At 44.9% G+C, this 12,500-nt stretch overlaps 1 protein-coding gene across 1 annotated transcript in view; it reads right to left on the reverse strand.

The window, feature by feature from the left end:
* LOC123750438 (putative neural-cadherin 2) overlaps nucleotides 1–12,500 on the reverse strand; it is a 349,307-nt gene that overhangs the window by 125,058 nt on the left and 211,749 nt on the right. Inside the window, 1 exon segment of the mRNA XM_069332160.1 lies at nucleotides 438–615. Within this exon segment, the coding sequence (XP_069188261.1) occupies nucleotides 438–615 (178 nt within the window).

A 12,500-nucleotide genomic window follows, 5' to 3' on the forward strand; every position in this document is an offset into this window, starting at 1 on the left:
TAAAATTGCCCAAACACTTTCGTTCGTTACATTACGTAGAGAGACAAGGCAAATTACATGACAGAAGATTATATACACAAAATGTAAGTTTATATACAAACGAGGGTGCTTTACCTTCAACTTTTCCAGAAACTATGTAATACACAAATAATTTTCTTGTCGGTAAAAAGGAATTTTAGTTTTAACAGTCGGGAAAGTTACCCATTCCGCAATTTGAACAGGAACGACCAGTCTTTGCTAAAGTTAAGGCTTACCTCGTCTATGTACGAGCTCTTACGTCTGGCAGGAGCTCGCTCCCACTATGAAATATTAAAATCATACCTTTAGGAGCGTTTTGCTTATTGTTGTCATGGCGATAATACGAAGCTTTGAGCATTTGTTGACTCTTCGGGAACTTGGTAAGAGATTGTAGTGACTGTGTGGTTGTGGTACTTTACCTTTGGGCGTGTCCTCGGAGATGGTGGTGGTGGTGGTGTGGGAGGGGAAGTACGGAGCGTTGTCGTTGACGTCCTTGAGGTTGACGCGTACGTCAGTGTGCGTCTCCAGCTCGCCATCTGACGCAGTCACCCGCAGTCGCCACTGAGCCCGGCCGTGGGGTGGGTCACGGTCCAGGGGCTGTAGTGTGGGCATGGGGTGGACACGTCGGGTTAGTGTGGGTGACACGAAAAATTAGACACTACGGGCATAACATGAGTGATTGTTGGTATGGATAACAATGGCTTAGAGTCATTACAATATCCACCTGCTATTATACATGAACTAAATTCAGTGTTAATGATCTGCTTTTGTAGTTTCTTTTAAGGCACTTATACTAATGAAACGTTAACGATTACTTTTCTCCTTCCTCTGAAACACATAATTGGTCTCGGCTATGGTCGTAGTCAGCGAGGTCAATATTGGTGCCACTATGTTTCACGTTCAAAAAAACATATGTGCAATAATATTTCACTGACGTTGTCTTACTATTTTTTCTATGTGATATTGAAATCAACACAGACAGACACACATACGGAGAGCCCCGTGGAGCGACCTGACCTGACGGCCAATGTGGGACGACCGCCGTGGAACTGCCTGGTTGTTCTTGTTGAGTGGTGACTGGTAAGTGCCCCCCTCTCTCTAAAGTATTCAACAGTGTGCAAGGTTTATTTAATATCATATAGTAGTCACATATAATGCATTTCATTTGATAATAGAATAGTAATCTTGACAGATTGATAGAGAATGAGGCAGTAACCTCACTATGAGCTCAGTTGGGACCTGAATGATGCTCTTTATCCCTACACTCACACAAGTCAGGGCAACACAGTCCCTCCTTCCCCTTACACGTCAACTGGCCACCATAGAGAGAGTGATATACAATCTCCCTCCTCCCCCCCACCCATCCCCACCCCCCTCTCTCTCTCTCTCTCTCTCTCTCTCTCTCTCTCTCTCTCTCTCGCCCTCTCTTTTCTCTCACTCTCTCTCTCTCTGTCGCCCTCTCTGTTCTCTCTCTCTCTCTCTCTCTCTCTCTCTCTCTCTCTCTCTCTCTCTCTCTCTCTCTCTCTCTCTCTCTCTCTCTCTCTCTCTCTCTCTCTCTCTCTCTCTCTCTCTCGCCCTCTCTGTTCTCTCTCTCTCTCTCTCTCTCTCTCTCTCTCTCTCTCTCTCTCTCTCTCTCTCTCTCTCTCTCTCTCTCTCTCTCTCTCTCTCTCTCTCTCTCTCTCTCTCTCTCTCTCTCTCTCTCTCTCTCTCTCTCTCGCCCTCCCTTCCTCTCTCTCGCCCTTCCTTTCTCGCCCTCGTCCTCTCCCTCTCTTGCCTTCTTCTCTCTCCTCTCCCCCTCGCCCTCTCTCTGCAGTATGTGGAGGAATACAAAAAAAGTATTCCTGCTGAGGGACAGGACGAAGGAGGAGAGAGCCAGGGCAGCAGAGGCAAGGAGGAAGCGCAGGGAGAGAGGAGTAAACCAGGAAATCACAGCCCCCAACACAACAGTCCCAGAGACAAGAGGGGAACCCACAACCAGCTAACGAAAACCATAACTAACACAGTGTTTCCACAAGACTACTATGTAGAGGAAAGAGAGAGAAGGGAGAGGAGGAGGTGGTGTAGCTTTGCTGATAAGAAAAGGTTGGAGTTTTGAAGAGATGGTTAATCAGGGTTGTGAAGGTTTCAGTGACTACATATCAGGCACCATAGCAGCTGGAGGACAGAAAATTATAATAGTAGTATAATATATAATATATAATATAGTAGTATAATATATAACCCCCACCAAACGACAGAAGACCCAGACAGGAATATGATAAAAACAACATAGCCACCATCACTTTTATAGAGAGAGCAGCTTCTATGGCTATCAGGAACGGATCTAGACTACTAATCATGGGATACTTCAACCACGGGAACATAGATTGGGTGAACAGAGACCCACATGAAGGACCAGACACATGGAGAGCTAAGCTGCTGGACGTGGCAACAAGAATCTTTCTAAGTCAACACGTAAAGGGACCGACAAGAATGAGACGAGAGCATGAACCAGCTATGCTTGATTTGATATTTACACTAAATGAGTAGGATATAAGGGAAGTCAAGTTGGAAGCCCCTTTGGGAATGAGTGATCATAGTGTATTAATCTTTGAGCACCTGGTAGAACTAGGAATTATCTCCCCCAAAAAAGAACTAGGAGACAAAGGGCTGGCGTACCGAAAGGGAAACTATGAGACGAATAAATTCTTAAGGGATATATCATGGGACACAGAACTCAGAACTAAGTCCGAATATCAAGAACATGATGGACTAAGTCGCCCAAAAGTGTCAGGAGGCAGTAAACAGGTTTATCCAGGCCCGACAGGAAAAAAATCGAGAAACAAATGATGAATCCGTGGTTTAAAAGGGAATGTATGAAAGCAAAGGAGCTGAACAAAAGGGCGTGGAGGAACTTCCGTAATAACAGAACACCAGAAAGTAGAGAGAGATACCAGAGAACTGGAACGAGTATGTTAGTGTGATCAGCAGCTGAGAAAAGGTATGAAAATGACATAGCTAATAAAGCCAAGACCGAACCAAAGCTACTACACAGTCACATCAGGAGGAAAACAACAGTGAAAGAACAGGTGATGAAACTTAGAGTGGGTGAGGACAGGTACACAGAGAATGCCAAAGAGGTGTGTGAAGAACTCAACAAGAGGTTCCAGGAGGTTTTCACAATAGAACAAGGAGAGATCACGGCGCTAAGAGAGGTGGCAGCAAACCAGGCGGCCTTGGAAGGGTTCGAAATTACAAGAGATGAGGTCAAGAGGCACCTATTGGAGCTGGTCGTGAGAAAGGCTGTTAGGCCCGCACATAATCTCACCATGGGTATTGAAAGAGTGTGCAGGAGCACTCTGTTTGCCACTCTCCATAGTGTATAGTAGGTCACTGGAAACGGGAAATCTACCAGAAATATGGAAGACGGCTAATACAGTCCCAATATACAAAAAGGGTGACAGACAAGAGTCACTGAACTACAGGCTAATGTCCTTAACTTGTAAACCATGTAAGGTGGTGGAGAAGATCGTGAGAAAAAACCTAGTAACACATCTGGAGAGAAGGGACTACGAGACAACCCATCAACATGGGTTCAGGGAGGGTAAATCTTGCCTTACAGGCTTAATAGAATTCTACGATCAGGTGACAAAGATTAATCAAGAAAGAGAAGGATGGACGGACTGCATTTTTTTTGGATTGTCGGAAAGCCTTTAACACAGTACCCCATAAAAGGTTGATGCATAAGCTGGAGAAACAGGCAGGTGTAACTGGTAGGGCGCTCCAGTGGATAAGGGAGTACTTAAGCAATAGGAAGCAGAGAGTTACGGTGAGGGGTGAAACCTCAGATTGGCGTGAAGTCACCAGTGGAGTCCTACAGGGCTCTGTGCTTGGACCTATCCTATTTCTGATATACGTAAATGATCTCCCAGAGGGTATAGACTCATTCCTCTCAATGTTTGCTGACGACGCCAAAATTATGAGAAGGATTAAGACAGAGGAGGACAGCTTGAGGCTTCAAGAAGACCTGGACAAGCTGCAGGAATGGTCAAACAAATGGTTGTTAGAATTTAACCCAAGCAAATGTAATGTAATGAAGATAGGTGTAGGGAGCAAGAGACCCGATACAAGGTATCATTTGGGAGATGAAATACTTCAAGTGTCAGAGAGAGAGAAAGACCTGGGGGTTGATATCATGCCAGACCTGTCCCCTGAAGCTCATATCAAGAGGATAACATCAGCAGCATATGCCAGGTTGGCTAACATAAGAACGGCCTTTAGAAAAATGTGTAAGGAATCTTTGAGAGCATTATATACCACATATATCAGACCAATCCTGGAGTATGCGGTTCCAGCATGGAGTCCATATCTAGTCAAGCATAAGACTAAACTGGAAAAGGTTCAAAGAGTTACCACTAGACAAGTACCCGAACTGAGGGGTATGAGCTACGAGGAGAGACTACGGGAATTAAACCTCACGTCACTGGGAGACAGAAGAGTTAGAGGGGACATGATCACCAAATACAAGATTCTAAGAGGAATTGATAGGGTAGATAAAGACAAACTATTTAAGACAAGGGGCACACGCACTAGGGGACACAGGTGGAAATTGAGTGCCCAAATGTGCCATAGAGACGTTAGAAATAATTTTTTAAGTGTCAGAGTAGTAGACAAATGGAATGCATTAGGAAGTGATGTGGTCGAGGCTGACTCCATACACGGCTTCACGAGTAGATATAATAGAGCCCAATAGGCTCAGGAACCTGTACATTAGTTGATTGACTGTTGAGAGGCGGGACCAAAGAGCCAGAGCTCAACCCCCGCAAGCATAACTAGGTAAGTACACATACACACAAACGCGCGCACACACACACACACACACACACGCACACACACACACACACACACACACACACACACACACACACACACACACACACACACACACACACACACACAATGCTTGGTTTGATATTTACCCTAAATGAGTGGGATATAAGGGAAGTTAAGATGGAAGCGCCCTTGGGAATGAGTGACCACAGTGTATTGAACTTTGAGTACCTGGTAGAGCTAGGACTTATCTCCCCCAAAAGAGAACTAGGAATCAAAAGGCTGGCATACCGAAAGGGAAATTATGGACAGATGAGAAGTTTCCTAAGTGAAATACCTTGGGACACAGACCTCAGAGATAAGTCCGTACATGGTATGATGGACTATGTTACCCAAAAGTGTCAGGAGGCAGTAAACAGGTTCATCCCGGCCCAAAGGGAAAAATCCGAGAAGCAACAGAAGAATCCATGGTATAATAGGGCATGTATGGAAGCGAAGAAACTGAATAAAAGGGCGTGGAGGAACTTCCGGAATAACAGAACACCAGAAAGCAGAGAGAGATACCAGAGAACCAGGAATGAGTACGTCAGGGTGAGAAGAGAAGCAGAGAAAAGTTTTGAAAATGATATAGCAAACAAAGCCAAGACCGAATCAAAGCTACTCCACAGTCACATCAGAAGGAAAACAACAGTGAAAGAACAGGTATTGAAACTTCGAACAGGCGAGGACAGGTATACAGAGAATGACAGAGAGGTGTGTGAAGAACTCAACAAGAGGTTCCAGGAGGTCTTCACAATAGAACAAGGTGAGGTCACTGTGCTAGGAGAAAGGGAGGTAAACCAGGCGGCCTTGGAAGAGTTCGAAATTACGAGAGAGGAGGTCAAGAGACACCTGCTGGATCTGGATGTTAGAAAGGCTGTTGGTCCAGATGGGATCTCACCATGGATACTGAAAGAGTGTGCAGAGGCACTTTGCTTGCCACTCTCCATAGTGTATAGTAGGTCACTGGAGACGGGAGACCTACCAGAAATATGGAAGACGACGAATGTGGTCCCAATATACAAAAAGGGCGACAGGCAAGAGGCACTGAACTACAGGCCAGTGTCCTTGACTTGTATACCATGCAAGGTGATGGAGAAGATCGTGAGAAAAAACCTGGTAACACATCTGGAGAGAAGGGACTTCGTGACAAATCGCCAACATGGGTTCAGGTTCATTCTTGCCTTACAGGCTTGATAGAATTCTACGTTCAGGTGACAAAGATTAAGCAAGAAAGAGAGGGCTGGGCGGACTGCATTTTCTTGGATTGTCGGAAAGCCTTTGACACAGTACCGCATAAGAGGCTGGTACATAAGCTGGAGAGACAGGCAGGTGTAGCTGGTAAGGTGCTCCAGTGGATAAGGGAGTATCTAAGCAATAGGAAGCAGAGAGATACGGCGAGGGGTGAGACCTCCGATTGGCGTGAAGTCACCAGTGGAGTCCCACAGGGCTCTGTACTCGGTCCTATCTTGTTTCTGATATATGTAAATGATCCCACAGAGGGTATCGATTCATTTCTCTCAATGTTTGCAGACGATGCTAAAATTATGAGAAGGATTAAAACAGAAGAGGACTGTTTGAGGCTTCAAGAAGACCTAGACAAGCTGAAGGAATGGTCGAACAAATGGTTGTTAGAGTTTAACCCAACCAAATGTAATGTAATGAAGATAGGTGTAGGGAGCAGGAGGCCAGATACAAGGTATCATCTGGGAGAGGAAATTCTTCAGGAGTCAGAGAAGGAAAAAGACCTGGGGGTTGATATCAAGCCAGACCTGTCTCCTGCAGCACATATCAAGCGGATAACATCAGCGGCATATGCCAGGCTGGCCAACATACGAACGACATTCAGAAACTTGTGTAAAGAATCATTCAGAACTTTGTATACAACATATGTCAGGCCAATCCTGGAGTATGCAGCCCCAGCATGGAGTCCATATCTAGTCAAGGATAAGACTAAACTGGAAAAGGTTCAAAGGTTTGTACACCAGACTAGTACCCGAGCTGAGAGGCATGAGCTACGAGGAGAGACTACGGGAATTAAACATCACTTCGCTGGAAGACAGAAGAGTTAGGGGGGACATGATCACCACATTCAAGATTCTGAAGGGAATTGATAGGGTAGATAAAGACAGTCTATTTAACACAAGGGGAACACGCACAAGGGGACACAGGTGGAAACTGAGTGCCCAAATGAGCCACAGAGATATTAGAAAGAACTTTTTTTAGTGTTAGAGTGGTTGACAAATGGAATGCATTAGGAAGTGATGTGGTGGAGGCTGACGCCATACACAGTTTCAAGTGTAGATATGATAGAGCCCGATAGGCTCAGGAATCTGTACACCTGTTGATTGACGGTTGAGAGGCGGGACCAAAGAGCCAGAGCTCAACCCCCGCAAACACAACTAGGTGAGTACAACTAGGTGAGTACACACACACACACACACACACACACACACACACACACACACACACACACACACACACACACACACACACACACACACACACACACACACACACACACACACACACACACACACACACACGCACGCACACACACACACACACAGACGCGAGACGAGACGTCACAAGTGGAGTCCCGCAGGGGTCAGTCCTTGGACCTATACTGTTTCTGGTATATGTAAATGATCTCCCAGAGGGTATAGATTCGTTCCTCTCAATGTTTGCAGACGATGCAAAAATTATGAGGAGGATTGAAACAGAGGATGATAGTAGGAGGCTACAAGATGACCTGGATAGACTGAGTGAATGGTCCAACAAATAGCTGTTGAAGTTCAACCCGAGTAAATGCAAAGTAATGAAACTAGGCAGTGGAAACAGGAGGCCAGGAACAGGATACAGAATAGGAGATGAAGTACTTAATGAAACAGACAGAGAGAAAGATCTAGGAGTTGATATCACACCAAACCTGTCTCCTGAAGCCTACATAAAGAGAATAACGTCTGCGGCATATGCGAGGCTGGCTAACATCAGAACGGCGTTCAGGAACCTGTGTAAGGAATCATTCAGAATCTTGTACACCACATATGTAAGACCAATCCTGGAGTATGCGGCCCCAGCATGGAGCCCGTACCTTGTCAAGCACAAGACGAAGCTGGAAAAAGTCCAAAGTATGCTACTAGACTAGTCCCAGAACTAAGAGGCATGAGTTATGAGGAAAGGCTGCGGGAAATGCACCTTACGACACTGGAAGACAGAAGAGTAAGGGGGGGACATGATCACAACCTACAAAATCCTCAGGGGAATCGACCGGGTAAACAAGGATGAACTATTCAACACTGGTGGGACGCGAACAAGGGGACACAGGTGGAAGCTGAGTACCCAAATGAGCCACAGAGATGTTAGAAAGAACTTTTTCAATGTCAGAGTAGTTAGTAAATGGAATGCATTAGGAAGTGATGTGGTGGAGGCTGACTCCATACACAGTTTCAAATGTAGATATGATAGAGCCCAATAGGCTCAGGAATCTGTACACCAGTTGATTGACGGTTGAGAGGCGGGACCAAAGAGCCAGAGCTCAACCCCCGCAAACACAATTAGGTGAGTACACACACACACACACACACGCACACACACAGGGGCCTCGTAGCCTGGTGGATAGCGCGCAGGACTCGTAATTCTGTGGCGCGGGTTCGATTCCCGCACGAGGCAGAAACAAATGGGCAAAAGTTTCTTTCACCCTAAGTGCCCCTGTTACCTAGCAGTAAATGGGTACCTGGGAGTTAGTCAGCTGTCACGGGCTGCTTCCTGGGGTGTGTGTGTGTGGTGTGGAAAAAAAAAAAAAGTAGTTAGTAAACAGTTGATTGACAGTTGAGAGGCGGGCCGAAAGAGCAAAGCTCAACCCCCGCAAAAAACACAACTAGTAAACACACACACACACACACACACATACACACACACACACACAGCAAAGTTTTCTTTTAGTGTGAGAGTAGTGGAAAAATGGAATGCACTTAAGAAGCAGGTTGTTGAAGCAAATTCTATTCATAATTTTAAAACTAGGTATGGTAGGGAAATGGGACCGGAGTCATTGCGGTAAAAACTGATGGCATACAAAGGCAGGATCCAAGAGTCAATGCGCGACCCGGGAGACACAAATAGGGGAGTACAATGAAGTGAGTACACACACACACACACACACACACATAGGGCGCTAGTGTCTGAGTGGACAGCACGCTGGATACGTAGGCCAGTGGTCCGGGGTTCGATTCCCGGCATCGGCAGAAACATGTGGACAGATTTTCTTTCACCCTGATGCCCCTGTTACCTAGCAGTAATTAGGTACCTGGGAGTTAGACAGCGTTACAGGCTGCTTCCTGGGGAAGGGGGGGTGAGTGTGTGTGTGTGGGGGGGGGGAGGGGAAGTTAGCAACAGTTGATTCACCTAGCACAACTAGGTGAATATACACACACTCACAAAATGCTTATTTTGGAAAAGTGCAATCATAAATAACTCAAGAACCAGCTGGACGCGGATGATATATGGGTCGCAACTTTAGTCCAAACTTCCGATAAAAGGCGGTTAATCCACCATGTAGGAGACAACATGGGAGGGGGGGGGGGGTGAGAGGAGATACACCAAGACATCTCGTCCTGGTCTTCTTGTTGTGTATTGTGCATATTAAGTTGTTGTGAACGCTTTCACATAAACTCATTCTTATTTTGCATTATTTGTAAATCGCTGTGTGTAAATTATAGTTTTTAACGTTAGCGTCTTGTAAATCTGGACTCTTTAAACATTTAAGACAATATAAGCAATAATCTCGTCTAGGAGACAGATGGTCGTATATCCTCTTCCCTAAACAAGCGAATTCATATGTTCCCTAACGAGACGTCCAATATACAGGTCTATCAACAGAAATAAACATGAATACTTCACGATCAACAAGAGAACAATTGATGTAACAAAGATCTTTAAAATCTTTAAACATCATAATTAAATTCCACAACGTTTTGAATTCATAGTTGTATTCATCATCAGATCTAAAACACAGGACTTTTGACCTAGTGTTAATTCATGAATTCAAATTGATCCACAAAACAAAAAACTTAAACCGAATAAGAACTGTTTACTACAAGATAAGACATATAAATGACCCAAATTATAGAAAAATGAACAAACACATAAATCCGACTTACATGACGATTTACAAATTTAGATTTGACAAATACTTAAGAAAAACAGTCAATACTAATTCGAAACTACAGTTGTAAAAAAAGTAATTCAGAAACTTATTCAAGCAAAAAATAATTAAAACACATAATAGATTACCAATTACATACTTTATAAAAAATCAAATATTACATAATAATAAACACCATATATACTCAGTACCTTAATAAAGCAGAAATAGTTATATGACAAGACCTCACTCAAAATAAGCACCAAAAACTCATATCAAGGGGGGGGGGGGCGACTAAAAATAATAAAGTCAGGAAGCAGCACAAGTAAAAGGAAAATATAAACCTAGGTAAAGTTTACGAAGTATATAACTGTTCAGCTGAATTTTTTGCATTCAACAGAGGCCGCAACTCTCTGATATATGGCGATTCCATCACACGCAGGTTAGACTGGTGACTCATGCATGTATCCAAGGTCTAAAGTCAGACTCATGCAAAGAATAGTTCGTCTCAAAACAATGTTACTCTGACTTTTAGTGCTTCGTGTAGACTTCATTATTTTTTAGTCTCCCCACTTCATTTTATTATTATGGTGCATATCTTAAATAACGTCTTGTCCTATAATTATTTTTGTTGAATTCTGCTGTGAATAATATTTGATGTTTTTATTGTTTAATATTTAGTCTTTTAATGTGCATAATTGGTAATCAGTAATGTGTTTTAATTCTTCGTTGTTTGTATAAGTTTTAATTATTTGCTTTTCAGTTATAATTTTGAAATTGTATTTGCTAACTTTTGCTGAATGTTTGGCAAATCCGACGTGTCCGGTATATGTCATGTAAGTTGAGTTTTTGAGTTTGATCTTTTTTGTTATTTGATATCCTTACTTTGTCCTGTCTTGTAGTAACACTATTCAATATAAGTTTCATGTTCTGTGAGTTAATTTTATTTTATCTCATGCTTCTTCAATAATCTTATACATATATATTGTATAAGACTGTAACAGTATGTCACAGTAACGGGACTGGAACAGAAAACACTCACAGTAACGGAGCTGATTCAGTTGAAGTAAAATTACCGGATATGGAAGAATAAAGCTTCAATGACAGGCCAGGAGGAGCAGAGCAATCGTTACGTAACAAAAACACTGGTCATTGTAATATAGCTGGAACATTAATCATAATAACGTAACAGTAACATCAATCATAGTAACGTAGCAGGTACAGCAATCAAAGTAACAATGCGGGAACAACAGTAAAAGTAACGTCGCAAGAACAACAGTCCAAGTAACGTCGCAAGAACAACAGTCCAAGTAACGTAGCAAGAACAACAGTCCAAGTAACGTCGCAAGAACAACAGTCCAAGTAACGTCGCAAGAATAGCAGTGAAAATGTGTAAGGAAGGTGCTGAAAGGCAAGGAAGGTGGTGAAGGGCAGGGAAGGTGGTGAAGGGCAGGGAAGGTGCTGAAGGGCAGGGAAGGTGGTGAAGGGCAGGGAAGGTGGTGAAGGGCAAGGAAGGTGGTGATGGGCAGGGAAGATGGTGAAGGGCAGGAAAGGTGGTGAAGGGCAGGAAAGGTGGTGAAGGGCAGGGAAGGTGCTGAAGGGCAGGGAAGGTGGTGAAGGGCAGGGAAGATGGTGAAGGGCAGGAAAGGTGGTGAAGGGCAGGAAAGGTGGTGAAGGGCAAGGAAGATGGTGAAGGGCAGGAAAGGTGGTGAAGGGCAGGAAAGGTGGTGAAGGGCAGGAAAGGTGGTGAAGGGCAGGAAAGGTGGTGAAGGGCAGGAAAGGTGGTGAAGGGCAGGAAAGGTGGTGAAGGGCAGGAAAGGTGGTGAAGGGCAGGAATGGTGGTGAAGGGCAGGGAAGGTGGTGAAGGGCAGGAAAGGTGGTGAAGGGCAGGGAAGGCGGTGAAGAGCAGGGAAGGTCGTGAAGGGCAAGGAAGATGGTGAAGGGCAAGGAAGATGGTGAAGGGCAGGGAAGGTGGTGAAGAGGAGGGGCGGTGGTGAAGAGCAGGGAAGGTCGTGAAGGGCAAGGAATGTGGTGAAGGGCAGGGAAGATGGTGAAGGGTAGGGAAGATGGTGAAGGGTAGGGAAGATGGTGAAGGGCAGGGAAGGTGGTGAAGGGCAGGGAAGATGGTGAAGGGTAGGGAAGGTGGTGAAGGGCAGGGAAGGTGGTGAAGGGTAGGGAAGGTGGTGAAGGGCAGGGAAGATGGTGAAGGGTAGGGAAGATGGTGAAGGGCAGGGAAGGTGGTGAAGGGCAGGGAAGATGGTGAAGGGCAGGGAAGATGGTGAAGGGCAGGGAAGGTGGTGAAGGGCAGGGAAGGTGGTGAAGGGTAGGGGAGGTGGTGAAGGGCAGGGAAGGTGGTGAAGGGCAGGGAAGGTGGTGAAGGGCAGGGAAGATGGTGAAGGGTAGGGAAGATGGTGAAGGGCAGGGAAGGTGGTGAAGGGCAGGGAAGATGGTGAAGGGTAGGGAAGGTGGTGAAGGGCAGGGAAGGTGGTGA

Source organism: Procambarus clarkii, chromosome 27 (genome assembly GCF_040958095.1).
Source record: "Procambarus clarkii isolate CNS0578487 chromosome 27, FALCON_Pclarkii_2.0, whole genome shotgun sequence".
Taxonomy (NCBI): Eukaryota; Metazoa; Arthropoda; class Malacostraca; order Decapoda; family Cambaridae; genus Procambarus; species Procambarus clarkii.